This window comes from Pelophylax lessonae (genome assembly GCF_965119305.1).
Source record: "Pelophylax lessonae genome assembly, chromosome: 7".
Taxonomy (NCBI): Eukaryota; Metazoa; Chordata; class Amphibia; order Anura; family Ranidae; genus Pelophylax; species Pelophylax lessonae.
Window position 1 is genome coordinate 301953914 of NC_138774.1, and position 26291 is coordinate 301980204.

Here is a 26291-nt window from a genome sequence, read left to right on the forward strand (position 1 = left end):
GCCATTGGGTTATACTGCTTCCTACAGGAGGAGGACACTAGATGGAGAAAGTCTGGCTACGCCTATGGGCAGTCCCGGGGGTTGGTATAGGTTCCTGGTTGCATAGGTATTAGTCCCGGGGGGGTATACTCTCTCTCCCTCTCTCTGCTCTAGGTACTCATTTTTTTCTGCCTAGTCAGGATTAACGACCTCCTTCCTTGCTGGGATCTTCTGGTCAGGCAAATTTTTTTTTCTGTTAGATGGATTTTGTTTCCTCCTGGGGTTTTCCTGTGAGATCTACAAACAACTGCTGTCTCGGAAGGTGGGAATGAAGACATTGTGTTGACTGGTGGCGTTATCCTTTCCTTCACCTTACTTGGTGGTTCTTTGTCCCTGTCCGTCGTTCCTTCCAAAGGTTGTCTCTGATTTCCATTTGAATGAAGACATTGTGTTGCCTTCCCTGTGTCCCAGGCCTAAACACCTGAAGGAAATTGCCTTGGTTGTGGTTCGGGCGAATAGTGTGTAGCTGGCAGCTATGGAGTCTTTTAGGAAATCAGACTCTCTATTTGTGCTATTGGATTGGGTCTCAGACGGGGATTGTCCTCCTCTTCCTCTGCGACCATTCCCAGATGGATCAGACAGATGGGGATTCCGGCCTATTCCATCAGGGGTCAGGTTCCTCCTTTCCCTATGAAGTCACCCTCTACTAGGGCGCTCAGTGCCTCCTGGGCCTTCCATCATCAGGCGTCAGTGACGCCGGTTTGCAAGGCGGCCACCTGGTCGTCGGTGCACACTTTCACAAAGTTATATAAAGTGGATGTGTTGGAATCTGCGGATGCTTCCTTTTGGCCGCAAGGGTTTTCAGGCTGCTGTTTAGAGGGCCTGATCCTCTTTGAGGGTGTATGGTTTTTCAGGTGGGCTCCAGTTGTTTTGGTTGAGCTTCTGTCGCCTGGTTGGCTACTGTTTTTTGCCTTGGGGATTTTTTGCTGTTCCCACCCCCCATGTTTAACACTGCTTTGAGACGGCCCAATGGTTATGAAGATCAGGAGCTGTGTCCATCAATGAACGAAATAGGAAATGGGATTTTTTTTTTTTTTAAATTGTAATAGAAACATACATGGGCAAAGGCAAGACTCAACATTACAGTCCAAGGGGCGGTGCCCCCATGTACAGAACAATGTAGCAACAACGGCAATTAGAAAAAAACAGTACAAGGCTCTGAAGATTGCATGGAGAAAATGGGATTTTTGACTTACTGTAAAATCCATTTCTCTGATGTTCATTGGTGGACACAGCTCCCGCCCCTCTATGGAGTTATAATTCTTCTGACACTGCTTGTAACTAAACTGAGTGAGTGCCTATAGCAGAGAGGGGGAGCATACCTCCTGGGACCGCCCATAGGCGTAGCCAGACATTTTTTTTTTTCTGCCTTGTGTCATACTCCTGTAGGGGGCAGTATAACCCAATGGTTAAGATCAGGTACAAGAAAAGGGCAATTTGGGACTTTATGTGAGAACTGGCGAGCACTGCTCAGTGTCTCCATCCCTGTGAATAGTCAATTGAAAAGCAAGATGGGATAAATGAAGGTTTGTGAAAAACAGCCGGTCCCTAGTTTGAAATACTTACCCACCAGTCTGCTAACAAACCAAAATAAACCTGTCTAACAATATAAGTTAAAAGCAGGAGTTTAGTTAACACATATTTGCAAATGCATGCGGAAGCTGCAAGGCCAACAACAAGGCATCCTGCGTTACTTGCAGAACCTAACACTAAATAACACTGCTCAATCTGAGTGTCCAAGTGTCTTCACAAAGGGAAGTACATGCTTGCTAATAGGTGGATCGTTAAGATCAGGAGCTGTGTCCCTCAATGAACTTTAGGGAAATGGATTTTACAGTAAGTCAAAAATCCTTTTATCTATGGCTTGATAACTATCTGATATACTGCCTGGGGATATATTCTTGTAGGGACCCCCCCCCCCCCCCAGGAATCATTATAAACGCTTTTTTCTCTTTTTGTGTTCCCTGCAGAGTTACATACATGGAAGCAGCCAAGCCCAGTTTGTGGCAGAAACGCACATTGTCTTGCTGTTTAGTATCTTTTTTATGGTTGAAGCTCAGGAGACAGATGAGCGACATGACAAATCCGACTTGCATGCCTGAGTGTCATTCCAATCTTCCTGGAGCTTGGTGTGAAATAATGTATGGAGCCAGATATCCGCTTCATACACATCGGAGATTACGCACACATCCGTTATATTCTTATACATTGGATTAGAAGTGTACTGAATCATTCGTGAGAGCTGCCCCATCCACACCTTCCTTTATATGGTCAGATTTGTGTTCTTCCTCCCCCTTCAGATGATGGAGGTCAGGGGTCTCCAGCAGGAAGGGTCCTGGTAATCTTCCATCTCACAAAGACATTGGAGGAAATTGTGCTCTTCCAGCCTTGTGGTAACAGTTTGGTGAATACCTTTGTCTGCTCCAGCCTGGCTGTGTCCCCCCTGTGTAGAAAGCCAGCTCCATAAAGACCTGGTGTGACCCGTTTGGTGTGGAGGAACTCCAGTGTCCTGTACAGAGCCCTGACCTTATCCTTACTTCTGGAAGATCTTTGGTATAAGCTCTGCTCATTCAACTTCAGTACCTGCCCCCCTTTAAACCTATGGAACACCTTTTAGGATGAGGCCTTCCCCAAGGTGTTCAGTAGGTTTGAGGTCATGGAGGAATGTGAGTGTCCTGCACAGAGCCCTGACCTCATCCCTACTGATCACCTTTGGGATGATTAGGTACCCCGATTGTGGCCAAGGGTTGTTTTATTGGTGCCCAACGTGGGGCCCAAACATGTGAGTCAGGTCTTCTTATCCAACATCAGTACCTGACCTCACAAATGGCCACAAATTTCCCACAGAGCCCCCCCCCCTTCAAAAAACAACCTTTGGAAAGCCTTCCAAGAAAAGTGGAGGATGTTATAGCCCCGAGGGGGGGGGCAACTCCCTATTAAAGACCAGGGTTTTAGGATGGGGTGTCCAACTCAAGACTCCAATGTCCTGTACAGAGCGCTGACCTTATTCCTACTGATCACCTTTGGGATGATTAGGTACCCCGATTGTGGCCAAGGGTTGTTTTATTGGTGCCCAACATGTGAGTCAGGTCTTCTTATCCAGCATCAGTACCTGACCTCACAAAAAGGCCACAAATTCCCACAGACAACCTCCAAAATCTCCCAGAAGAGTGAAGGCCATGAAGTCAGGAAGAGCCATAAAGCTCCATACTAATGACCATGGTTTTGGAATGGGAGGTCTAACGAGAGATCTATGAGGGTTGGGTGTCCATAGACATTTACTCCTGACATTTGTTTCCTGTATACAATAAGGATGCAACTCTCCTGCAGGGACGGGTAGTCTTGTATATCCAGCACTTGTATAAAGGGACGGGTACTCTTGTATAAAGGGACGGGTACTCTTGTATAAAGGGACGGGTACTCTTGTATAAAGGGACGGGTACTCCTGTATAAAGGGACGGGTACTCTTGTATAAAGGGACGGGTACTCTTGTATAAAGGGACGGGTACTCTTGTATAAAGGGACGGGTACTCTTGTATAAAGGGACGGTACTCTTGTATAAAGGGACGGTACTCTTGTATAAAGGGACGGGTACTCTTGTATAAAGGGACGGGTACTCCTGTATAAAGGGACGGGTACTCTTGTATAAAGGGACGGGTACTCTTGTATAAAGGGACGGGTACTCTTGTATAAAGGGACGGGTACTCTTGTATAAAGGGACGGGTACTCCTGTATAAAGGGACGGGTACTCTTGTATAAAGGGACGGGTACTCTTGTATAAAGGGAAGGGTACTCTTGTATAAAGGGACGGGTACTCTTGTATAAAGGGACGGGTACTCTTGTATAAAGGGACGGTACTCTTGTATAAAGGGACGGGTACTCTTGTATAAAGGGAAGGGTACTCTTGTATAAAGGGACGGTACTCTTGTATAAAGGGACGGGTACTCTTGTATAAAGGGACGGGTACTCTTGTATAAAGGGACGGGAACTCTTGTATAAAGGGACGGTGCTCTTGTATAAAGGGACGGGTACTCTTGTATAAAGGGACGGGTACTCTTGTATAAAGGGACGGGTACTCTTGTATAAAGGGACGGTGCTCTTGTATAAAGGGACGGGTACTCTTGTATAAAGGGACGGGTACTCTTGTATAAAGGGACGGGTACTCTTGTATAAAGGGACGGGGACTCCTGTATAAAGGGACGGGTACCCTTGTATAAAGGGACGGGTACCCTTGTATAAAGGGACGGGTGCTCTTGTATAAAGGGACGGTACTCTTGTATAAAGGGACGGGTACTCTTGTATAAAGGGACGGTACTCTTGTATAAAGGGACGGGTACTCTTGTATAAAGGGACGGGTACTCTTGTATAAAGGGACGGGTACTCTTGTATAAAGGGACGGGTAGTCTTGTATAAAGGGACGGGTACTCTTGTATAAAGGGACGGTACTCTTGTATAAAGGGACGGGTACTCTTGTATAAAGGGACGGGTACTCCTGTATAAAGGGACGGGTACTCTTGTATAAAGGGACGGGTACTCTTGTATAAAGGGACGGGTACTCTTGTATAAAGGGACGGGTACTCTTGTATAAAGGGACGGGTACTCTTGTATAAAGGGACGGGTACTCTTGTATAAAGGGACGGTGCTCTTGTATAAAGGGACGGGTACTCTTGTATAAAGGGACGGGTACTCTTGTATAAAGGGACGGTGCTCTTGTATAAAGGGACGGGTACTCTTGTATAAAGGGACGGGTACCCTTGTATAAAGGGACGGGTACCCTTGTATAAAGGGACGGGTGCTCTTGTATAAAGGGACGGTACTCTTGTATAAAGGGACGGGTGCTCTTGTATAAAGGGACGGGTGCTCTTGTATAAAGGGACGGGTACTCTTGTATAAAGGGACGGTGCTCTTGTATAAAGGGACGGGTACTCTTGTATAAAGGGACGGTACTCTTGTATAAAGGGACGGGGACTCTTGTATAAAGGGACGATGCTCTTGTATAAAGGGACGGGTACTCTTGTATAAAGGGACGGGTACTCTTGTATAAAGGGACGGTGCTCTTGTATAAAGGGACGGGTACCCTTGTATAAAGGGACGGGTAGTCTTGTATAAAGGGACGGTGCTCTTGTATAAAGGGACGGGTACCCTTGTATAAAGGGACGGGTACTCTTGTATAAAGGGACGGGTACTCTTGTATAAAGGGACGGGTACTCTTGTATAAAGGGACGGGTACTCCAGCTGTTGGTGAACTACAAGTCCCATGAGGTATTGCAGGCCACTGACAGTTACAGGCATGACTTCCTAAGACAGAGGCATGATGGGAGTTGTAGTTCTGCACTAGGTGGAGGGCCGCAGGCTGAGCACCCACGGTCTAATTACTCCTCCAACCCGCTTCATCAGATTTATCATTTAAAGGAAATGCTGTAACAAAGCACGGCCGGCTGCTTCATAACTCCGCCCTCAACCAATAATTATGGCTGACGTAGGCTGAGGGCGCCCCCCGCTGGCCGTGACCCCCGCCTCAATAATATGCAGAGTCCATTCTGAGTGATTACTTCTCTGATTGGCCGAGTGGTTTTGTTCCTTAAACGTTCCTTTCAGACGGCGGAGTGACGCTGGGGATGGTTCTTCTACACGAAGCCGCCACTTCTGACATGGATGTGGGGAAACGAAAAAGTAAGTCTTGGGGATGAAGATGTCGGGGGGTGGGCAGTGGGTGTAAATTTAGGGATAAATCCCCCAACTAGGGATATGTGATGGAAAAGATTTGCATAGGTCCCAGCGGGGGTCCCAGCTTCCAATTATCTGTACTTTATCCCCTCCCCCATCATGTCCCCGTCTTTGTGATATCTTCCTTTTCTCATAAAATAAAAACCGAGTTAGATAACCCGTACCGACAATATTACCCCCCATCTTTAATAGGTCTGAGAAGTCATTTCTTTTAGTTTAGGATTTTTTTTTTTTTTTTAGTTAAAGTGTTTGTAACCCTAAAAATCTCCGGGTTCCCTATAGCCGGTTACCCCACACAGTGCTGTCTAACCTCCCCCTCTGGAAGCTGCAAAACACCTGGCTGATCCTGCCTGTTTCTGCCCTCCCCCCTGTAAACTGACCACGGTTTATCATGGCTGCTGAGCACTGACACCGTGGTCTGCTTGTGTGCCTCTGACATCCACAGCTCTTATCTATATCCCCACCCCCGCCTGTCCACTCAGGAGTCTGTGTCTCTTCCCCCCCGCCTGTCCACTCGGGAGTCTGTGTCTCTTCCCCCCCGCCTGTCCACTCGGGAGTCTGTGTCTCTTCCCCCCCGCCTGTCCACTCGGGAGTCTGTGTCTCTGGCCCCCGCCTGTCCGCTCGGGAGTCTGTGTCTCTGGCCCCCGCCTGTCCGCTCGGGAGTCTGTGTCTCTGGCCCCCGCCTGTCCACTCGGGAGTCTGTGTCTCTTCCCCCCCGCCTGACCACTCGGGAGTCTGTGTCTCTTCCCCCCCGCCTGTCCACTCGGGAGTCTGTGTCTCTTCCCCCCCCCCCCCCCCCGCCTGTCCGCTCGGGAGTCTGTGTCTCTGGCCCCCGCCTGTCCACTCGGGAGTCTGTGTCTCTGGCCCCCGCCTGTCCACTCGGGAGTCTGTGTCTCTGGCCCCCGCCTGTCCACTCGGGAGCCTGTGTCTCTGCCCCCCGCCTTTCCGCTTGGGAGTCTGTGTCTCTGGCCCCCACCTGTCCGCTCGGGAGTCTGTGTCTCTGGCCCCCGCCTGTCCACTCGGGAGCCTGTGTCTCTGCCCCCCGCCTTTCCGCTTGGGAGTCTGTGTCTCTGCCCCCCGCCTGTCCGCTCGGGAGTCTGTGTCTCTGCCCCCCGCCTGTCCGCTCGGGAGTCTGTGTCTCTGGCCCCCACCTGTCCGCTCGGGAGTCTGTGTCTCTGGCCCCCGCCTGTCCGCTCGGGAGTCTGTGTCTCTTCCCCCCGCCTGTCCACTCGGGAGTCTGTGTCTCTTCCCCCCGCCTGTCCGCTCGGGAGTCTGTGTCTCTGCCCCCCGCCTGTCCACTCGGGAGTCTGTGTCTCTGCCCCCCGCCTGTCCACTCGGCAGTCTGTGTCTCTGCCCCCCGCCTGTCCACTCGGGAGTCTGTGTCTCTAGTCCCCGCCTGTCCACTCGGGAGTCTGTGTCTCTGGCCCCCGCCTGTCCACTCGGGAGTCTGTGTCTCTGGCCCCCGCCTGTCCGCTCGGGAGTCTGTGTCTCTGCTGTCCACTCGGGAGTCTGTGTCTCTGGCCCCCGCCTGTCCACTCGGGAGCCTGTGTCTCTGCCCCCCGCTTGTCCACTCGGGAGCCTGTGTCTCTGCCCCCCGCCTGTCCGCTCGGGAGCCTGTGTCTCTGCCCCCCGCCTTTCCGCTTGGGAGTCTGTCTCTGGCCCCCGCCTGTCCACTCGGGAGTCTGTGTCTCTTCCCCCCGCCTGTCCGCTCGGGAGTCTGTGTCTCTGGCCCCCGCCTGTCCGCTCGGGAGTCTGTGTCTCTGCTGTCCACTCGGGAGTCTGTGTCTCTGCCCCCCGCCTGTCCACTCGGGAGTCTGTGTCTCTGCCCCCCGCCTGTCCACTCGGGAGTCTGTGTCTCTAGCCCCCGCCTGTCCACTCGGGAGTCTGTGTCTCTTCCCCCCCGCCTGTCCACTCGGGAGTCTGTGTCTCTTCCCCCCCGCCTGTCCACTCGGGAGTCTGTGTCTCTGGCCCCCGCCTGTCCGCTCGGGAGTCTGTGTCTCTGCTGTCCACTCGGAAGTCTGTGTCTCTGCCCCCCGCCTGTCCACTCGGGAGTCTGTGTCTCTGCCCCCCGCCTGTCCACTCGGGAGTCTGTGTCTCTAGCCCCCGCCTGTCCACTCGGGAGTCTGTGTCTCTTCCCCCCCGCCTGTCCACTCGGGAGTCTGTGTCTCTTCCCCCCCGCCTGTCCACTCGGGAGTCTGTGTCTCTGGCCCCCGCCTGTCCACTCGGGAGTCTGTGTCTCTGGCCCCCGCCTGTCCACTCGGGAGTCTGTGTCTCTGGCCCCCGCCTGTCCGCTCGGGAGTCTGTGTCTCTTCCCCCCCGCCTGTCCGCTCGGGAGTCTGTGTCTCTTCCCCCCCGCCTGACCACTCGGGAGTCTGTGTCTCTTCCCCCCCGCCTGACCACTCGGGAGTCTGTGTCTCTTCCCCCCCGCCTGACCACTCGGGAGTCTGTGTCTCTTCCCCCCCGCCTGTCCACTCGGGAGTCTGTGTCTCTTTCCCCCCCCCCCCCCCCCCCGCCTGTCCGCTCGGGAGTCTGTGTCTCTGGCCCCCGCCTGTCCACTCGGGAGTCTGTGTCTCTGGCCCCCGCCTGTCCACTCGGGAGTCTGTGTCTCTGGCCCCCGCCTGTCCACTCGGGAGTCTGTGTCTCTGGCCCCCGCCTGTCCACTCGGGAGCCTGTGTCTCTGCCCCCCGCCTGTCCGCTCGGGAGCATGTGTCTCTGCCCCCCGCCTGTCCACTCGGGAGTCTGTGTCTCTGGCCCCCGCCTGTCCACTCGGGAGTCTGTGTCTCTGGCCCCCGCCTGTCCACTCGGGAGCCTGTGTCTCTGCCCCCCGCCTTTCCGCTTGGGAGTCTGTGTCTCTGCCCCCCGCCTGTCCGCTCGGGAGTCTGTGTCTCTGCCCCCCGCCTGTCCGCTCGGGAGTCTGTGTCTCTGGCCCCCACCTGTCCGCTCGGGAGTCTGTGTCTCTGGCCCCCGCCTGTCCGCTCGGGAGTCTGTGTCTCTTCCCCCCCGCCTGTCCGCTCGGGAGTCTGTGTCTCTTCCCCCCCGCCTGTCCGCTCGGGAGTCTGTGTCTCTGCCCCCCGCCTGTCCACTCGGGAGTCTGTGTCTCTGCCCCCCGCCTGTCCACTCGGCAGTCTGTGTCTCTGCCCCCCGCCTGTCCACTCGGGAGTCTGTGTCTCTAGTCCCCGCCTGTCCACTCGGGAGTCTGTGTCTCTAGTCCCCGCCTGTCCACTCGGGAGTCTGTGTCTCTGGCCCCCGCCTGTCCACTCGGGAGTCTGTGTCTCTTCCCCCCCGCCTGTCCGCTCGGGAGTCTGTGTCTCTGCCCCCCGCCTGTCCACTCGGGAGTCTGTGTCTCTGCCCCCCGCCTGTCCACTCGGCAGTCTGTGTCTCTGCCCCCCGCCTGTCCACTCGGGAGTCTGTGTCTCTAGTCCCCGCCTGTCCACTCGGGAGTCTGTGTCTCTGGCCCCCGCCTGTCCACTCGGGAGTCTGTGTCTCTGGCCCCCGCCTGTCCGCTCGGGAGTCTGTGTCTCTGCTGTCCACTCGGGAGTCTGTGTCTCTGGCCCCCGCCTGTCCACTCGGGAGTCTGTGTCTCTTCCCCCCGCCTGTCCACTCGGGAGCCTGTGTCTCTGCCCCCCGCTTGTCCACTCGGGAGCCTGTGTCTCTGCCCCCCGCCTGTCCGCTCGGGAGCCTGTGTCTCTGCCCCCCGCCTTTCCGCTTGGGAGTCTGTGTCTCTGGCCCCCGCCTGTCCGCTCGGGAGTCTGTGTCTCTGGCCCCCGCCTGTCCACTCGGGAGTCTGTGTCTCTTCCCCCCGCCTGTCCGCTCGGGAGTCTGTGTCTCTGGCCCCCGCCTGTCCGCTCGGGAGTCTGTGTCTCTGCTGTCCACTCGGGAGTCTGTGTCTCTGCCCCCCGCCTGTCCACTCGGGAGTCTGTGTCTCTGCCCCCCGCCTGTCCACTCGGGAGTCTGTGTCTCTAGCCCCCGCCTGTCCACTCGGGAGTCTGTGTCTCTTCCCCCCCGCCTGTCCACTCGGGAGTCTGTGTCTCTTCCCCCCCGCCTGTCCACTCGGGAGTCTGTGTCTCTGGCCCCCGCCTGTCCGCTCGGGAGTCTGTGTCTCTGCTGTCCACTCGGGAGTCTGTGTCTCTGCCCCCCGCCTGTCCACTCGGGAGTCTGTGTCTCTGCCCCCCGCCTGTCCACTCGGGAGTCTGTGTCTCTAGCCCCCGCCTGTCCACTCGGGAGTCTGTGTCTCTTCCCCCCCGCCTGTCCACTCGGGAGTCTGTGTCTCTTCCCCCCCGCCTGTCCACTCGGGAGTCTGTGTCTCTGGCCCCCGCCTGTCCACTCGGGAGTCTGTGTCTCTGGCCCCCGCCTGTCCGCTCGGGAGTCTGTGTCTCTTCCCCCCCGCCTGTCCGCTCGGGAGTCTGTGTCTCTTCCCCCCCGCCTGACCACTCGGGAGTCTGTGTCTCTTCCCCCCCGCCTGACCACTCGGGAGTCTGTGTCTCTTCCCCCCCGCCTGTCCACTCGGGAGTCTGTGTCTCTTCCCCCCCCCCCCCCCCCCCGCCTGTCCGCTCGGGAGTCTGTGTCTCTGGCCCCCGCCTGTCCACTCGGGAGTCTGTGTCTCTGGCCCCCGCCTGTCCACTCGGGAGTCTGTGTCTCTGGCCCCCGCCTGTCCGCTCGGGAGTCTGTGTCTCTGCTGTCCACTCGGGAGTCTGTGTCTCTGGCCCCCGCCTGTCCACTCGGGAGTCTGTGTCTCTTCCCCCCGCCTGTCCACTCGGGAGTCTGTGTCTCTGGCCCCCGCCTGTCCACTCGGGAGTCTGTGTCTCTGGCCCCCGCCTGTCCGCTCGGGAGTCTGTGTCTCTGCTGTCCACTCGGGAGTCTGTGTCTCTGGCCCCCGCCTGTCCACTCGGGAGTCTGTGTCTCTTCCCCCCGCCTGTCCACTCGGGAGCCTGTGTCTCTGCCCCCCGCTTGTCCACTCGGGAGCCTGTGTCTCTGCCCCCCGCCTGTCCGCTTGGGAGTCTGTGTCTCTGGCCCCCGCCTGTCCGCTCGGGAGTCTGTGTCTCTGGCCCCCGCCTGTCCACTCGGGAGTCTGTGTCTCTTCCCCCCGCCTGTCCGCTCGGGAGTCTGTGTCTCTGGCCCCCGCCTGTCCGCTCGGGAGTCTGTGTCTCTGCTGTCCACTCGGGAGTCTGTGTCTCTGCCCCCCGCCTGTCCACTCGGGAGTCTGTGTCTCTGCCCCCCGCCTGTCCACTCGGGAGTCTGTGTCTCTTCCCCCCGCCTGTCCACTCGGGAGTCTGTGTCTCTGGCCCCCGCCTGTCCGCTCGGGAGTCTGTGTCTCTGCTGTCCACTCGGGAGTCTGTGTCTCTGCCCCCCGCCTGTCCACTCGGGAGTCTGTGTCTCTGCCCCCCGCCTGTCCACTCGGGAGTCTGTGTCTCTTCCCCCCCGCCTGTCCACTCGGGAGTCTGTGTCTCTTCCCCCCCGCCTGTCCACTCGGGAGTCTGTGTCTCTGGCCCCCGCCTGTCCACTCGGGAGTCTGTGTCTCTGGCCCCCGCCTGTCCACTCGGGAGTCTGTGTCTCTGGCCCCCGCCTGTCCGCTCGGGAGTCTGTGTCTCTTCCCCCCCGCCTGTCCGCTCGGGAGTCTGTGTCTCTTCCCCCCCGCCTGACCACTCGGGAGTCTGTGTCTCTTCCCCCCCGCCTGACCACTCGGGAGTCTGTGTCTCTTTCCCCCCCCCCCCCCCCGCCTGTCCGCTCGGGAGTCTGTGTCTCTGGCCCCCGCCTGTCCACTCGGGAGTCTGTGTCTCTGGCCCCCGCCTGTCCACTCGGGAGTCTGTGTCTCTAGCCCCCGCCTGTCCACTCGGGAGCCTGTGTCTCTGCCCCCCGCCTGTCCGCTCGGGAGCCTGTGTCTCTGCCCCCCGCCTGTCCACTCAGGAGTCTGTGTCTCTGGCCCCCGCCTGTCCACTCGGGAGTCTGTGTCTCTGGCCCCCGCCTGTCCACTCGGGAGCCTGTGTCTCTGCCCCCCGCCTTTCCGCTTGGGAGTCTGTGTCTCTGGCCCCCACCTGTCCGCTCGGGAGTCTGTGTCTCTGGCCCCCGCCTGTCCACTCGGGAGCCTGTGTCTCTGGCCCCCGCCTGTCCACTCGGGAGCCTGTGTCTCTGCCCCCCGCCTTTCCGCTTGGGAGTCTGTGTCTCTGCCCCCCGCCTGTCCGCTCGGGAGTCTGTGTCTCTGCCCCCCGCCGCTCCGCTCGGGAGTCTGTGTCTCTGGCCCCCACCTGTCCGCTCGGGAGTCTGTGTCTCTGGCCCCCGCCTGTCCGCTCGGGAGTCTGTGTCTCTTCCCCCCGCCTGTCCACTCGGGAGTCTGTGTCTCTTCCCCCCGCCTGTCCGCTCGGGAGTCTGTGTCTCTGCCCCCCGCCTGTCCACTCGGGAGTCTGTGTCTCTGCCCCCCGCCTGTCCACTCGGCAGTCTGTGTCTCTGCCCCCCGCCTGTCCACTCGGGAGTCTGTGTCTCTAGTCCCCGCCTGTCCACTCGGGAGTCTGTGTCTCTGGCCCCCGCCTGTCCACTCGGGAGTCTGTGTCTCTGGCCCCCGCCTGTCCGCTCGGGAGTCTGTGTCTCTGCTGTCCACTCGGGAGTCTGTGTCTCCGGCCCCCGCCTGTCCACTCGGGAGTCTGTGTCTCTTCCCCCCGCCTGTCCACTCGGGAGCCTGTGTCTCTGCCCCCCGCTTGTCCACTCGGGAGCCTGTGTCTCTGCCCCCCGCCTGTCCGCTCGGGAGTCTGTGTCTCTGGCCCCCGCCTTTCCGCTTGGGAGTCTGTGTCTCTGGCCCCCGCCTGTCCGCTCGGGAGTCTGTGTCTCTGGCCCCCGCCTGTCCACTCGGGAGTCTGTGTCTCTTCCCCCCGCCTGTCCGCTCGGGAGTCTGTGTCTCTGGCCCCCGCCTGTCCGCTCGGGAGTCTGTGTCTCTGCTGTCCACTCGGGAGTCTGTGTCTCTGCCCCCCGCCTGTCCACTCGGGAGTCTGTGTCTCTGCCCCCCGCCTGTCCACTCGGGAGTCTGTGTCTCTAGCCCCCGCCTGTCCACTCGGGAGTCTGTGTCTCTTCCCCCCCGCCTGTCCACTCGGGAGTCTGTGTCTCTGGCCCCCGCCTGTCCGCTCGGGAGTCTGTGTCTCTGCTGTCCACTCGGGAGTCTGTGTCTCTGCCCCCCGCCTGTCCACTCGGGAGTCTGTGTCTCTGCCCCCCGCCTGTCCACTCGGGAGTCTGTGTCTCTAGCCCCCGCCTGTCCACTCGGGAGTCTGTGTCTCTTCCCCCCCGCCTGTCCACTCGGGAGTCTGTGTCTCTTCCCCCCCGCCTGTCCACTCGGGAGTCTGTGTCTCTGGCCCCCGCCTGTCCACTCGGGAGTCTGTGTCTCTGGCCCCCGCCTGTCCACTCGGGAGTCTGTGTCTCTGGCCCCCGCCTGTCCGCTCGGGAGTCTGTGTCTCTTCCCCCCCCGCCTGTCCGCTCGGGAGTCTGTGTCTCTTCCCCCCCCGCCTGTCCGCTCGGGAGTCTGTGTCTCTTCCCCCCCGCCTGACCACTCGGGAGTCTGTGTCTCTTCCCCCCCGCCTGACCACTCGGGAGTCTGTGTCTCTTCCCCCCCGCCTGTCCACTCGGGAGTCTGTGTCTCTTACCCCCCCCCCCCCCCGCCTGTCCGCTCGGGAGTCTGTGTCTCTGGCCCCCGCCTGTCCACTCGGGAGTCTGTGTCTCTGGCCCCCGCCTGTCCACTCGGGAGTCTGTGTCTCTGGCCCCCGCCTGTCCACTCGGGAGCCTGTGTCTCTGCCCCCCGCCTGTCCGCTCGGGAGCCTGTGTCTCTGCCCCCCGCCTGTCCGCTCGGGAGCCTGTGTCTCTGCCCCCCGCCTTTCCGCTTGGGAGTCTGTGTCTCTGGCCCCCACCTGTCCGCTCGGGAGTCTGTCTCTGGCCCCCGCCTGTCCGCTCGGGAGTCTGTGTCTCTGGCCCCCGCCTGTCCGCTCGGGAGTCTGTGTCTCTGGCCCCCGCCTGTCCGCTCGGGAGTCTGTGTCTCTTCCCCCCGCCTGTCCGCTCGGGAGTCTGTGTCTCTGCCCCCCGCCTGTCCACTCGGGAGTCTGTGTCTCTGCCCCCCGCCTGTCCACTCGGGAGTCTGTGTCTCTAGCCCCCGCCTGTCCACTCGGGAGTCTGTGTCTCTGGCCCCCGCCTGTCCACTCGGGAGTCTGTGTCTCTGGCCCCCGCCTGTCCGCTCGGGAGTCTGTGTCTCTGCTGTCCACTCGGGAGTCTGTGTCTCTGGCCCCCGCCTGTCCACTCGGGAGTCTGTGTCTCTTCCCCCCGCCTGTCCACTCGGGAGCCTGTGTCTCTGCCCCCCGCTTGTCCACTCGGGAGCCTGTGTCTCTGCCCCCCGCCTGTCCGCTCGGGAGCCTGTGTCTCTGCCCCCCCCGCCTTTCCGCTTGGGAGTCTGTGTCTCTGGCCCCCACCTGTCCGCTCGGGAGTCTGTGTCTCTGGCCCCCGCCTGTCCGCTCGGGAGTCTGTGTCTCTTCCCCCCGCCTGTCCACTCGGGAGTCTGTGTCTCTTCCCCCCGCCTGTCCGCTCGGGAGTCTGTGTCTCTGGCCCCCGCCTGTCCGCTCGGGAGTCTGTGTCTCTGCTGTACACTCGGGAGTCTGTGTCTCTGCCCCCCGCCTGTCCACTCGGGAGTCTGTGTCTCTGCCCCCCGCCTGTCCACTCGGGAGTCTGTGTCTCTAGCCCCCGCCTGTCCACTCGGGAGTCTGTGTCTCTGCCCCCCGCCTGTCCACTCGGGAGTCTGTGTCTCTGCCCCCCGCCTGTCCACTCGGGAGTCTGTGTCTCTGCCGTCTGCCTGTCCACTCGGGAGTCTGTGTCTCTGCCCCCCGCCTGTCCGCTCGGGAGTCTGTGTCTCTGGCCCCCGCCTGTCCGCTCGGGAGTCTGTGTCTCTGCTGTCCATTCGGGAGTCTGTGTCTCTGCTGTCCACTCGGGAGTCTGTGTCTCTGCCCCCCGCCTGTCCACTCGGGAGTCTGTGTCTCTGCCCCCCGCCTGTCCGCTCGGGAGTCTTTGTCTCTGCCCCCCGCCTGTCCGCTCGGGAGTCTGTGTCTCTGCCGTCTGCCTGTCCGCTCGGGAGTCTGTGTCTCTGCCCCCCGCTTGTCCACTCGGGAGCCTGTGTCTCTGCCCCCCGCCTGTCCGCTTGGGAGTCTGTGTCTCTGGTCCCCACCTGTCCGCTCGGGAGTCTGTGTCTCTGCCCCCCCGCCTGTCCGCTCGGGAGTCTGTGTCTCTGGCCCCCGCCTGTCCGCTCGGGAGTCTGTGTCTCTTCCCCCCGCCTGTCCGCTCGGGAGTCTTTGTCTCTGCCCCCCGCCTGTCCACTCGGGAGTCTGTGTCTCTGGCCCCCGCCTGTCCGCTCGGGAGTCTGTGTCTCTGCTGTCCGCTCGGGAGTCTGTGTCTCTGCCCCCCGCCTGTCCACTCGGGAGTCTGTGTCTCTGCCCCCCGCCTGTCCGCTCGGGAGTCTGTGTCTCTGCCGTCTGCCTGTCCACTCGGGAGTCTGTGTCTCTGCCCCCCGCCTGTCCGCTCGGGAGTCTTTGTCTCTGCCCCCCGCCTGTCCGCTCGGGAGTCTGTGTCTCTGCCGTCTGCCTGTCCACTCGGGAGTCTGTGTCTCTGCCCCCCGCCTGTCTGCTCAGGAGTCTGTGTCTCTGCCCCCTCCCCCCCCCCCCCCCCCACTGCTTTTTGTAAAAAAAAAAAAACTAGCATTTAAAAGAGGCTTCATTTTTTTTACAAACAATTACACAGTGCAGAATGGGAGCTTAAAATAAAATAGGGGGGCAGAAATCCCAATGTAGGGTCACAAACCGTCCAATCACACAATTCTATGCTTTACAGCTAAATGTATATTTATTTTCAGAAGGAAATCATAAAAGTGGAAGTCAGGTACCAAATAACATAAAATCATCCCCCGCTGGGGGACACGGGGGACACCCTGACTTATAGAGACGCAAAATCGCACTAAAATACCATGTAGAGGACAAATAACATAATGAGATTGTATCTCCACACTATGAGAGGAGGAGGGGGAGGAGCCATACCCCAGGAATGACATCAAATAATAAAAAGAAATCCTAAGTAATGTTATCAGAACGATCGCTAGAATTGGATTGTCACTTTCAAATCTAAACATACAGAACTAAAACTGGCTGCATAATCGTGAAAGAACAAGAAAAGCGAAGAATTTGGGGAAAATGGGGGGAGGGATTAGATGAAAGTGAGGGAAGGGGGTGCGGTAATTGGGGGAGGGATTAGATGAAAGTGAGGGAAGGGGGTGCGGTAATTGGGGGAGGGATTAGATGAAAGTGAGGGAAGGGGGTGCGGTAATTGGTGGAGGGATTAGATGAAAGTGATGGAAGGGGTGCGGTGATTGGGGGAGGGATTAGATGAAAGTGAGGGAAGGGGGTGCAGTAATTGGGGGAGGGATTAGATGAAAGTGAGGGAAGGGGTGCGGTAATTGCGGGAGGGATTAGATGAAAGTGAGGGAAGGGGGTGCGGTAATTGGGGGAGGGATTAGATGAAAGTGATGGAAGGGGGTGCGGTAATTGGGGGAGGGATTAGATGAAAGTGAGGGAAGGGGGTGCAGTAATTGGTGGAGGGATTAGATGAAAGTGAGGGAAGGGGGTGCGGTAATTGGGGGAGGGATTAGATGAAAGTGAGGGAAGGGGGTGCAGTAATTGGGGGAGGGATTAGATGAAAGTGAGGGAAGGGGGTGCGGTAATTGGGGGAGGGATTAGATGAAAGTGATGGAAGGGGGTGCGGTAATTGGGGGAGGGATTAGATGAAAGTGAGGGAAGGGGGTGCAGTAATTGGGGGAGGGATTAGATGAAAGTGAGGGAAGGGGTGCGGTAATTGGGGGAGGGATTAGATGAAAGTGAGGGAAGGGGGTGCAGTAATTGGGGGAGGGATTAGATGAAAGTGATGGAAGGGGGTGCGGTAATTGGGGGAGGGATTAGATGAAAGTGAGGGAAGGGGGTGCAGTAATTGGGGGAGGGATTAGATGAAAGTGATGGAAGGGGGTGCGGTAATTGGGGGAGGGATTAGATGAAAGTGATGGAAGGGGGTGCGGTAATTGGTGGAGGGATTAGATGAAAGTGATGGAAGGGGGTGCGGTAATTGGGGGAGGGATTAGATGAAAGTGATGGAAGGGGGTGCGGTAATTGGGGGAGGGATTAGATGAAAGTGATGGAAGGGGGTGCGGTAATTGGTGGAGGGATTAGATGAAAGTGATGGAAGGGGTGCGGTAATTGGGGGAGGGATTAGATGAAAGTGAGGGAAGGGGTGCGGTAATTGGGGGAGGGATTAGATGAAAGTGAGGGAAGGGGGTGCAGTAATTGGGGGAGGGATTAGATGAAAGTGAGGGAAGGGGGTGCGGTAATTGGGGGAGGGATTAGATGAAAGTGAGGGAAGGGGGTGTGGTAATTGGGGGAGGGATTAGATGAATGTGAGGGAAGGGGGTGCGGTAATTGGGGGAGGGATTAGATGAAAGTGATGGAAGGGGGTGCATTAATTGGGGGAGGGATTAGATGAAAGTGATGGAAGGGGGTGCGGTAATTGGGGGAGGGATTAGATGAAAGTGATGGAAGGGGGTGCGGTAATTGGGGGAGGGATTCGAGGGGGTGCAGTAGGTGATTTAGAAATGTTTCCCCCCCCCCAAGATATTGAATGGTAAAGCTGACCGATTGTTCCCTTCTCTTGGCAGTAATGTGCATGGCTGGAATGGGCCTGGTGGTTCTTTTCTTTAGCTGGCTGCTGTCTGTCTTCAGATCCAAATACCACGGCTACCCATACAGGTAAGGATTAGTATATGGCCTGTCCATGTACAGGTAAGGATTAGTATATGGCCTGTCCATGTACAGGTAGGGATTAGTATATGGCCTGTCCATGTACAGGTAAGGATTAGTATATGGCCTGTCCATGTACAGGTAAGGATTAGTATATGGCCTGTCCATGTACAGGTAAGGATTAGTATATGGCCTGTCCATGTACAGGTAAGGATTAGTATATGGCCTGTCCATGTACAGGTAAGGATTAGTATATGGCCTGTCCATGTACAGGTAAGGATTAGTATATGGCCTGTCCATGTACAGGTAAGGATTAGTATATGGCCTGTCCATGTACAGGTAGGGATTAGTATATGGCCTGTCCATGTACAGGTAAGGATTAGTATATGGCCTGTCCATGTACAGGTAAGGATTAGTATATGGCCTGTCCATGTACAGGTAAGGATTAGTATATGGCCTGTCCATGTACAGGTAAGGATTAGTATATGGCCTGTCCATGTACAGGTAAGGATTAGTATATGGCCTGTCCATGTACAGGTAAGGATTAGTATATGGCCTGTCCATGTACAGGTAAGGATTAGTATATGGCCTGTCCATGTACAGGTAGGGATTAGTATATGGCCTGTCCATGTACAGGTAGGGATTATTATATGGCCTGTCCATGTACAGGTAAGGATTAGTATATGGCCTGTCCATGTACAGGTAAGGATTAGTATATGGCCTGTCCATGTACAGGTAAGGATTAGTATATGGCCTGTCCATGTACAGGTAGGGATTAGTATATGGCCTGTCCATGTACAGGTAAGGATTAGTATATGGCCTGTCCATGTACAGGTAAGGATTAGTATATGGCCTGTCCATGTACAGGTAAGGATTAGTATATGGCCTGTCCATGTACAGGTAGGGATTATTATATGGCCTGTCCATGTACAGGTAAGGATTAGTATATGGCCTGTCCATGTACAGGTAAGGATTATTATATGGCCTGTCCATGTACAGGTAGGGATTATTATATGGCCTGTCCATGTACAGGTAAGGATTAGTATATGGCCTTTCCATGTACAGGTAAGGATTAGTATATGGCCTGTCCATGTACAGGTAAGGATTAGTATATGGCCTGTCCATGTACAGGTAGGGATTAGTATATGGCCTGTCCATGTACAGGTAAGGATTAGTATATGGCCTGTCCATGTACAGGTAAGGATTAGTATATGGCCTGTCCATGTACAGGTAGGGATTATTATATGGCCTGTCCATGTACAGGTAAGGATTATTATATGGCCTGTCCATGTACAGGTAAGGATTAGTATATGGCCTTTCCATGTACAGGTAAGGATTAGTATATGGCCTGTCCATGTACAGGTAGGGATTAGTATATGGCCTGTCCATGTACAGGTAAGGATTAGTATATGGCCTGTCCATGTACAGGTAAGGATTAGTATATGGCCTGTCCATGTACAGGTAGGGATTATTATATGGCCTGTCCATGTACAGGTAAGGATTATTATATGGCCTGTCCATGTACAGGTAAGGATTAGTATATGGCCTTTCCATGTACAGGTAAGGATTAGTATATGGCCTGTCCATGTACAGGTAAGGATTAGTATATGGCCTGTCCATGTACAGGTAAGGATTAGTATATGGCCTGTCCATGTACAGGTAAGGATTAGTATATGGCCTGTCCACGTTCCAATCCCCCCCCCCCCCCCCCTTCCTTCCAAACACCCCCTCACTGACACCATCATTACTACAAATGAAAGCTATATTTGATATTTTGTTCTCAAAGTAAAATGGTTTTCTGGTTTTTCTTGAAGTCCATTTAGGGACATTACAAATATTTAGCCCTCAGGTTATACTGCCACCTACAGGAGGATTGACAGTAAACCATCTGTACTCTACTACCGGCACCCTGAGAGTGATGATATACACCGCCTTGTCCCTGTGCCAAACCAGAAAGGGTTCCTTGCCGGAAATGTCTGCCGGCTCCGACACTCTCCTCACTGGTGATATGAGACACAAGGTAGAACAGAAGAGGAACGTCTCTAATGGGATCAGAGAGAGGATCAGATTTCCATCACTACTGCAATGTTGGGGAATGAATGGTGGGAGCTCCATAGGAGACTCTCTGTACAAAGGTGAAGAAATGCTGAGGTACGAACGGTCTCTGATCCCCGACCTGTGATAATGCTGAGAGCCCAGTACTGGTAGGAGAGGATTCATCCCACAGAGAAACTTCTAGGGTGACAACCCCGAGACTCGCAACAAGTGACCCATGCCTTGCGTGTCTGGTGGTAGGCCTTGCGTGTCTGGTGGTAGGCCTTGCGTGTCTGGTGGTAGGCCTTGCGTGTCTGGTGGTAGGCCTTGCGTGTCTGGTGGTAGGCCTTGCGTGTCCGGTGGTAGGCCTTGCGTGACCGATGGAAGTCCTTCTATGTAGCCTTCCTAGCTTTCACCATCATTGGAATCCCAAAATCAAAGATTCCCCAACTTTCCAGCAGCTATGCCTTTAAAGCTCCCAATCATAAGGTGGGTAAATCTGTTCTTCAGATAGAAGACCCCGACAGTCCTGGAAGAGCCCAAGCAAAGTTCACCAGGATTCTTACCTGGTTGGCGTACGCCTGGGCCAGTCCGGAGCAATGAGGACCAGGAATATTCCTTTATCCTGCAGATCTATGTACACTACAAACTGTATGATTGGATCTGTTCGGATCTCGCTGTTCTAAGTAGGAGGTCAGAGGAGGGACAGAGGGGTCAGAGGAGGGACAGAGGGGTCAGAGGAGGGACAGAGGGGTCAGAGGAGGGACAGAGGGGTCAGAGGAGGGACAGAGGGGTCAGAGGAGGGACAGAGGGGTCAGAGGAGGGACAGAGGGGTCAGAGGAGGGACAGAGGGGTCAGAGGAGGGACAGAGGGGTCAGAGGAGGGACAGAGAGGTCAGAGGAGGGACAGAGGGGTCAGAGGAGGGACAGATGGAAGAATTGGGAGGGGGGATTGGGGGGTCCCTGGACAGGTAAGTCACCCTGCACCCGATGGAAGAATCGGGGGGGGTCGGGGGGTCCCCTTATATCCTTATATTAATAGTCAGCAGCCCCTGGATTTGCAGCTGCTGACTGAGGAGGCGGAGCTCCTCTTTATTGTTTCTCTGTAATGAAATGTGATTGGTCGGATGACTGAATTCTGTGTCTTTCCTTCCAGCTTCCTGATGACATAGAAGGACTGGGAAGCGGCGGTGATGGAACTGGGAAGACTGGAACGGTTCTTACGCTGACAGAGATTGAGGGCGGACGCTCCCGGCGGGACATTTTCCGCTCCTCCATTAGGAATGAGATTTGTTTTTTTGGTGTCTGTGAACCAAAGATTTCATGCAGTGCCTTAGTCAGATGCAGTGAGATCCTCGTACTCCCACTATTCTAATGTCCTCCTCTCCTGATCCTTCCTATAGAGCACAGCCAGTCACATCTCTCCATGGCGTGTTCACCGCGCTCCTGCCATGGGTGCCGGGATTCGCACAGCACTGGATTCATTCTGGGATTTTACCTCTTTATATTTCAGATAATAAAAATGAGTTGGAAAAGTCTGAAGGTTTTGTCTCTGTGGATGATGATTGGGTGAGAAGTTGGGGGCGGGGTTTCATTCAGGAAATCTCTTTTATGCTCTCTAGCGTTCTCTTTATCCGCAGAAAGTTGGTGATTGGCCAGGTGAGCGCCGGCTTCGGAATGTAATGGAACCGCCTGCACACCTGGCATGTAATAGAACCGCCTGCACACCTGGCATGTAATAGAACCGCCTGCGCACCTGGCATGTAATAGAACCGCCTGCGCACCTGGCATGTAATGGAACCGCCTGCACACCTGGCATGTAATAGAACCGCCTGCACACCTGGCATGTAATAGAACCGCCTGCGCACCTGGCATGTAATGGAACCGCCTGCGCACCTGGCATGTAATAGAACCACCTGCGCACCTGGCATGTAATAGAACCACCTGCGCACCTGGCAATGGGAGAGCTCAGCTACCCCATGGGAGAGCGCTCCGTCCTACCAATAGGGGGGAGCTCAGTCATCCGACCAGAGAGCGCTCCACCCTCAGTCATCCAATGGGAGAGCTCAGCTACATGATGGGAGAGCTCAGTCATCCGACGGGAGAGCGCTCCGCCCTACCAATGGGAGAGCTCAGTCACCCGATAGGAGAGCGCTCCGCCCTACCAATGGGAGAGCTCAGTCATCCGATGGGAGAGCGCTCCGCCCTACCAATGGGAGAGCTCAGTCATCCGACAGGAGATCGCTCCGCCCTACCAATGGGAGAGCTCAGCCACATGATGGGAGAGTTCTCTGCCCTACCAATGGGAGAGCGCTCCGCCCTACCAATGGGAGAGCTCAGCCACATGATGGGAGAGCTCAGTCATCTGATGGGAGAGCGCTCTGCCCTACCAATGGAAGAGCTCAGTCATCCGATGGGAGAGCGCTCCGCCCTACCAATGGGAGAGCGCTCTGCCCTACCAATGGGAGAGCTCAGTCACCCGATGGGAGAGCTCAGTCATCCGACAGGAGAGCGCTCCGCCCTACCAATGGGAGAGCTCAGCCACCCGATGGGAGAGCTCAGCCACCCGGTGGGAGAGCACTCCGCCCTACCAATGGGAGAGCTCAGTCACCCGAAGGAAGAACATTCCGCCCCACAGATGGGAGTGCTCAGTCATCCGACAGGATAGCGCTCCGCCCTACCAATGGGAGAGCTCAGCTACCCGATGGGAGAGCTCAGCCACCCGATGGGAGAGCGCTCCGTCCTACCAATGGGGGGGAGCTCAGTCATCCGACCAGAGAGAGCTCCGCCCTACCGATGGGAGAGCTCAGCTACCCAATGGGAGAGCTTGGTCACCCGATGGGAGAACACTCCGCCCCACCAATGGGGGAGTGCTCAGGCATCCTATAGGAGAGCGCTCCGCCCTACCAATGGGAGAGCTCAGCCACCCGATGGGAGATCTCTGTCACGTGATGGGAGAGCCCTCCTCCCCACCAATGGGAGAGCTCAGGCATCTGATGGGAGAGCGCTCCGCCCTACCAATGGAAGAGCTCAGTCATCCAATGGGAGAGCGATCCGCCCTACCAATTGGAGAGCTCAGCCATTCGATGTGGAGAGCGCTCCGCCCTACTAATGGGAGAGCTCAGTCACCGGATGGGAGAGCTCAGTCACCTGATGGGAGAGCGCTCCGCCCTACCAATGGGAGAGCTCAGCCACATGATGGGAGAGCTCAGTCATCCGACAGAAGAGTGCTCCGCCCTACCAATGGGAGAGCTCAGTCACCCGATTGGAGAGCGCTCCGCCCTATCAATGGGAGAGCTCAGCTACATGATGGGAGAGCTCAGTCATCCGAAGGAAGAACATTCTGCCCCACAGATGGGAGAGCTCAGTCATCCGACAGGATAGCGCTGCGCCCTACCAATGGGAGAGCTCAGCTACCCGATGGGAGAGCGCTCCGTCCTACCAATGGAGGAGTGCTCAGGCATCCTATAGGAGTGCACTCCGCCCTACTGATGGGAGAGCTCAGTCACCCGATAGGAGAGCGCTCCGCCCTACCAATGGGAGAACTCAGCCACCCGATGGGAGATCTCTGTCACGTGATGGGAGAGCCCTCCTCCCCACCAATGGGAGAGCTCAGTCATCTGATGGGAGAGCGCTCCGCCCTACCAATGGAAGAGCTCAGTCATCCAATGGGAGAGCGATCCGCCCTACCAATTGGAGAGCTCAGCCATTCGATGGGAGAGCGCTCCGCCCTACTAATGGGAAAGCACAGTCACCGGATGGGAGAGCTCAGTCACCTGATGGGAGAGCGCTCCGCCCTACCAATGGGAGAGCTCAGTCATCCGATGGGAGAGCTCAGTCATCCGATGGGAGAGCTCAGTCATCCGATTGGAGAGCTCAGTCATCCGACAGAAGAGCGCTCCGCCCTACCAATGGGAGAGCTCAGTCACCCGATTGGAGAGCGCTCCGCCCTATCAATGGGAGAGCTCAGCTACATGATGGGAGAGCTCAGTCATCCGAAGGAAGAACATTCCGCCCCACAGATGGGAGAGCTCAGTCATCCGACAGGATAGCGCTCCGCCCTACCAATGGGAGAGCTCAGCTACCCGATGGGAGAGCGCTCCGTCCTACCAATGGAGGAATGCTCAGGCATCCTATAGGAGTGCACTCCGCCCTACTGATGGGAGAGCTCAGTCACTCGATAGGAGAGCGCTCCGCCCTACCAATGGGAGAGCTCAGCCACCCGATGGGAGAGCTCAGCCACCCGATGGGAGAGCTCAGCCACCCGATGGGAGATCCCTCCTCCCCACCAATGGGAGAGCTCAGTCATCTGATGGGAGAGCGCTCCGCCCTACCAATGGAAGAGCTCAGTCATCCAATGGGAGAGCGATCTGCCCTACCAATTGGAGAGCTAAGTCATCCGATGGGAGAGCGATCCGCCCTACTAATGGGAGAGCTCAGTCACCTGATGGGAGAGCGCTCCGCCCTACCAATGAGAGAGCTCAGTCATCCGATGGGAGAGCGCTCCGCCCTACCAATGGGAGAGCTCAGTCATCCGATGGGAGAGCGCTCCGCCCTACCAATGGGAGAGCTCAGTCACCCGATGGGAGAGCTCAGTCATCCGACAGGAGAGCGCTCCGCCTTACCAATGGGAGAGCTTAGTCACCGGATGGGAGAGCTCAGCCACCCGATGGGAAAGCTCAGTCACCCGGTGGGAGAGCACTCCGCCCTACCCATGGGAGAGCTCAGCCACCCGATGGGAGAGCTCAGTCACCCGTAGGGAGAACATTCTGCCCCACAGATGGGAGAGCTCAGTCACCCGTAGGGAGAACATTCTGCCCCACAGATGGGAGAGCTCAGTCATCCGACAGGATAGAGCTCCGCCCTACCGATGGGGGAGCTCAGCCACCGGATGGGAGAGCACTCTGTCCTACCAATGGGGGAGAGCTCAGTCATCCGACAGGAGAGCGCTCCGCCCTACCGATGGGAGAGCGCTCCGCCCTACCAATGGGAGAGCTCGGCCACCTGATGGGAGAGCTCAGTCATCCGATGGAAGAGCTCAGTCATCCGACGGGAGAGCTCAGTCATCCGACGGGAGAGCTCAGCCACCTGATGGGAGATCGCTCCGCCCTGCCGATGGGAGATCTCTGTCACGCGATGGGAGAGCTTTCCTCCCCACCAATGGGAAAGCTCTCTGCCCCCCCCCCCCCCATGGGAGAGCTCAGTGTCGCCCAACGGGAGAGCTCTCTGCCCCTTGATGGGTGATCCCCCCTGCTGGACAAGCTCAGGGTCGTCTTATGGCAGAGCTCTCTGCCCCCTAATGGGAGAGCTCCCTGCGTCCCAATGGGAGAGCTCTGCAGCTCCGGCACAGAAAATGACAGCTGAGACAGGTGGAACAGCAGAGATATTGTTACCACCTCTTATAGTCATGTGCCATTCTGCTTTACTCCCCTCTACAGTCATGTGATGCTCTGCTTTACCCATGCAGGACAAAGGAACTGACACCCTTCCTTCCTTCCTCTCCTCTGATGCTCTCTGCTCGGCACCCTTCCTTCCTTACTCTCCTCTGATGCTCTCTGCTTAGCACCCTTCCTTCCTCTCCTCTGATGCTCTCTGCTCGGCACCCTTCCTTCTTTCCTCCTCCGATGCTCTCTGCTCGGCATCCTTCCTTCTTTCCTCCCCTCTGATGCTCTCTTCTCTGCACCCTTCCTTCCTCTCCTCTGATGCTCTCTGCTCGGCATCCTTCCTTCTTACCTCTCCTCTGATGCTCTCTTCTCTGCACCCTTCCTTCCTCTCCTCTGATGCTCTCTGCTCGGCACCCTACCTTCCTCCCCCCCCCCCCCTCTGATGCTCTCTGCTCGGGACTCTTCCTTCCTCTCCTCTGATGCTCTCTGCTCGGCACTCTTCCTTCCTCTCCTCTGATGCTCGCTGCTCGGCACCCTTCCTTCTTTCCTCCTCCGATGCTCTCTGCTCTGCACCCTTCCTTCTTTCCTCCCCTCTGATGCTCTCTTCTCTGCACCCTTCCTTCCTCTCCTCTGATGCTCTCTGCTCGGCATCCTTCCTTCTTACCTCTCCTCTGATGCTCTCTTCTCTGCACCCTTCCTTCCTCTCCTCTGATGCTCTCTGCTCGGCACCCTACCTTCCTCCCCCCCCCCCCCTCTGATGCTCTCTGCTCGGCACTCTTCCTTCCTCTCCTCTGATGCTCTCTGCTCGGCACCCTTCCTTCCTCTCCTCTGATGCTCTCTGCTAGGCACTCTTCCTTCCTCTCCTCTGATGCTCTCTGCTCGGCACTCTTCCTTCCTCTCCTCTGATGCTCTCTGCTCGGCACCCTATCTTCCTCCCCCCCCCCCCTCTGATGCTCTCTGCTCGGGACTCTTCCTTCCTCTCCTCTGATGCTCTCTGCTCGGCACCCTTCCTTCCTCTCCTCTGATGCTCTCTGCTCGGCACCCTTCCTTCCTCTCCTCTGATGCTCTCTGCTCGGCACCCTTCCTTCCTCTCCTCTGATGCTCTCTGCTAGGCACTCTTCCTTCCTCTCCTCTGATGCTCTCTGCTCGGCACTCTTCCTTCCTCTCCTCTGATGCTCTCTGCTCGGCACCCTACCTTCCTCCCCCCCCCCCCCCCTCCGATGCTCTCTGCTCGGGACTCTTCCTTCCTCTCCTCTGATGCTCTCTGCTCGGCACCCTTCCTTCCTCTCCTCTGATGCTCTCTGCTCGGCACCCTTCCTTCC

The 26291-nt window shown here is 57.0% G+C and overlaps 1 protein-coding gene across 1 annotated transcript in view; it reads left to right on the top strand.

Moving 5' to 3' along the window:
* The window catches only part of MAGT1 (magnesium transporter 1), a 63313-nt gene extending 42186 nt beyond the window's left edge, over positions 1–21127 (top strand). Inside the window, exons 7-10 of the mRNA XM_082264343.1 lie at positions 2010–2073; positions 5638–5712; positions 17471–17561; positions 20742–21127. Of these exons, the coding sequence (XP_082120469.1) occupies positions 2010–2073; positions 5638–5712; positions 17471–17561; positions 20742–20757 (246 nt within the window). The 3' untranslated portion in view covers positions 20758–21127. The remainder of the gene's footprint in view (positions 1–2009; positions 2074–5637; positions 5713–17470; positions 17562–20741) is intronic.
* The last annotated feature ends 5164 nt before the right edge of the window (positions 21128–26291 follow it).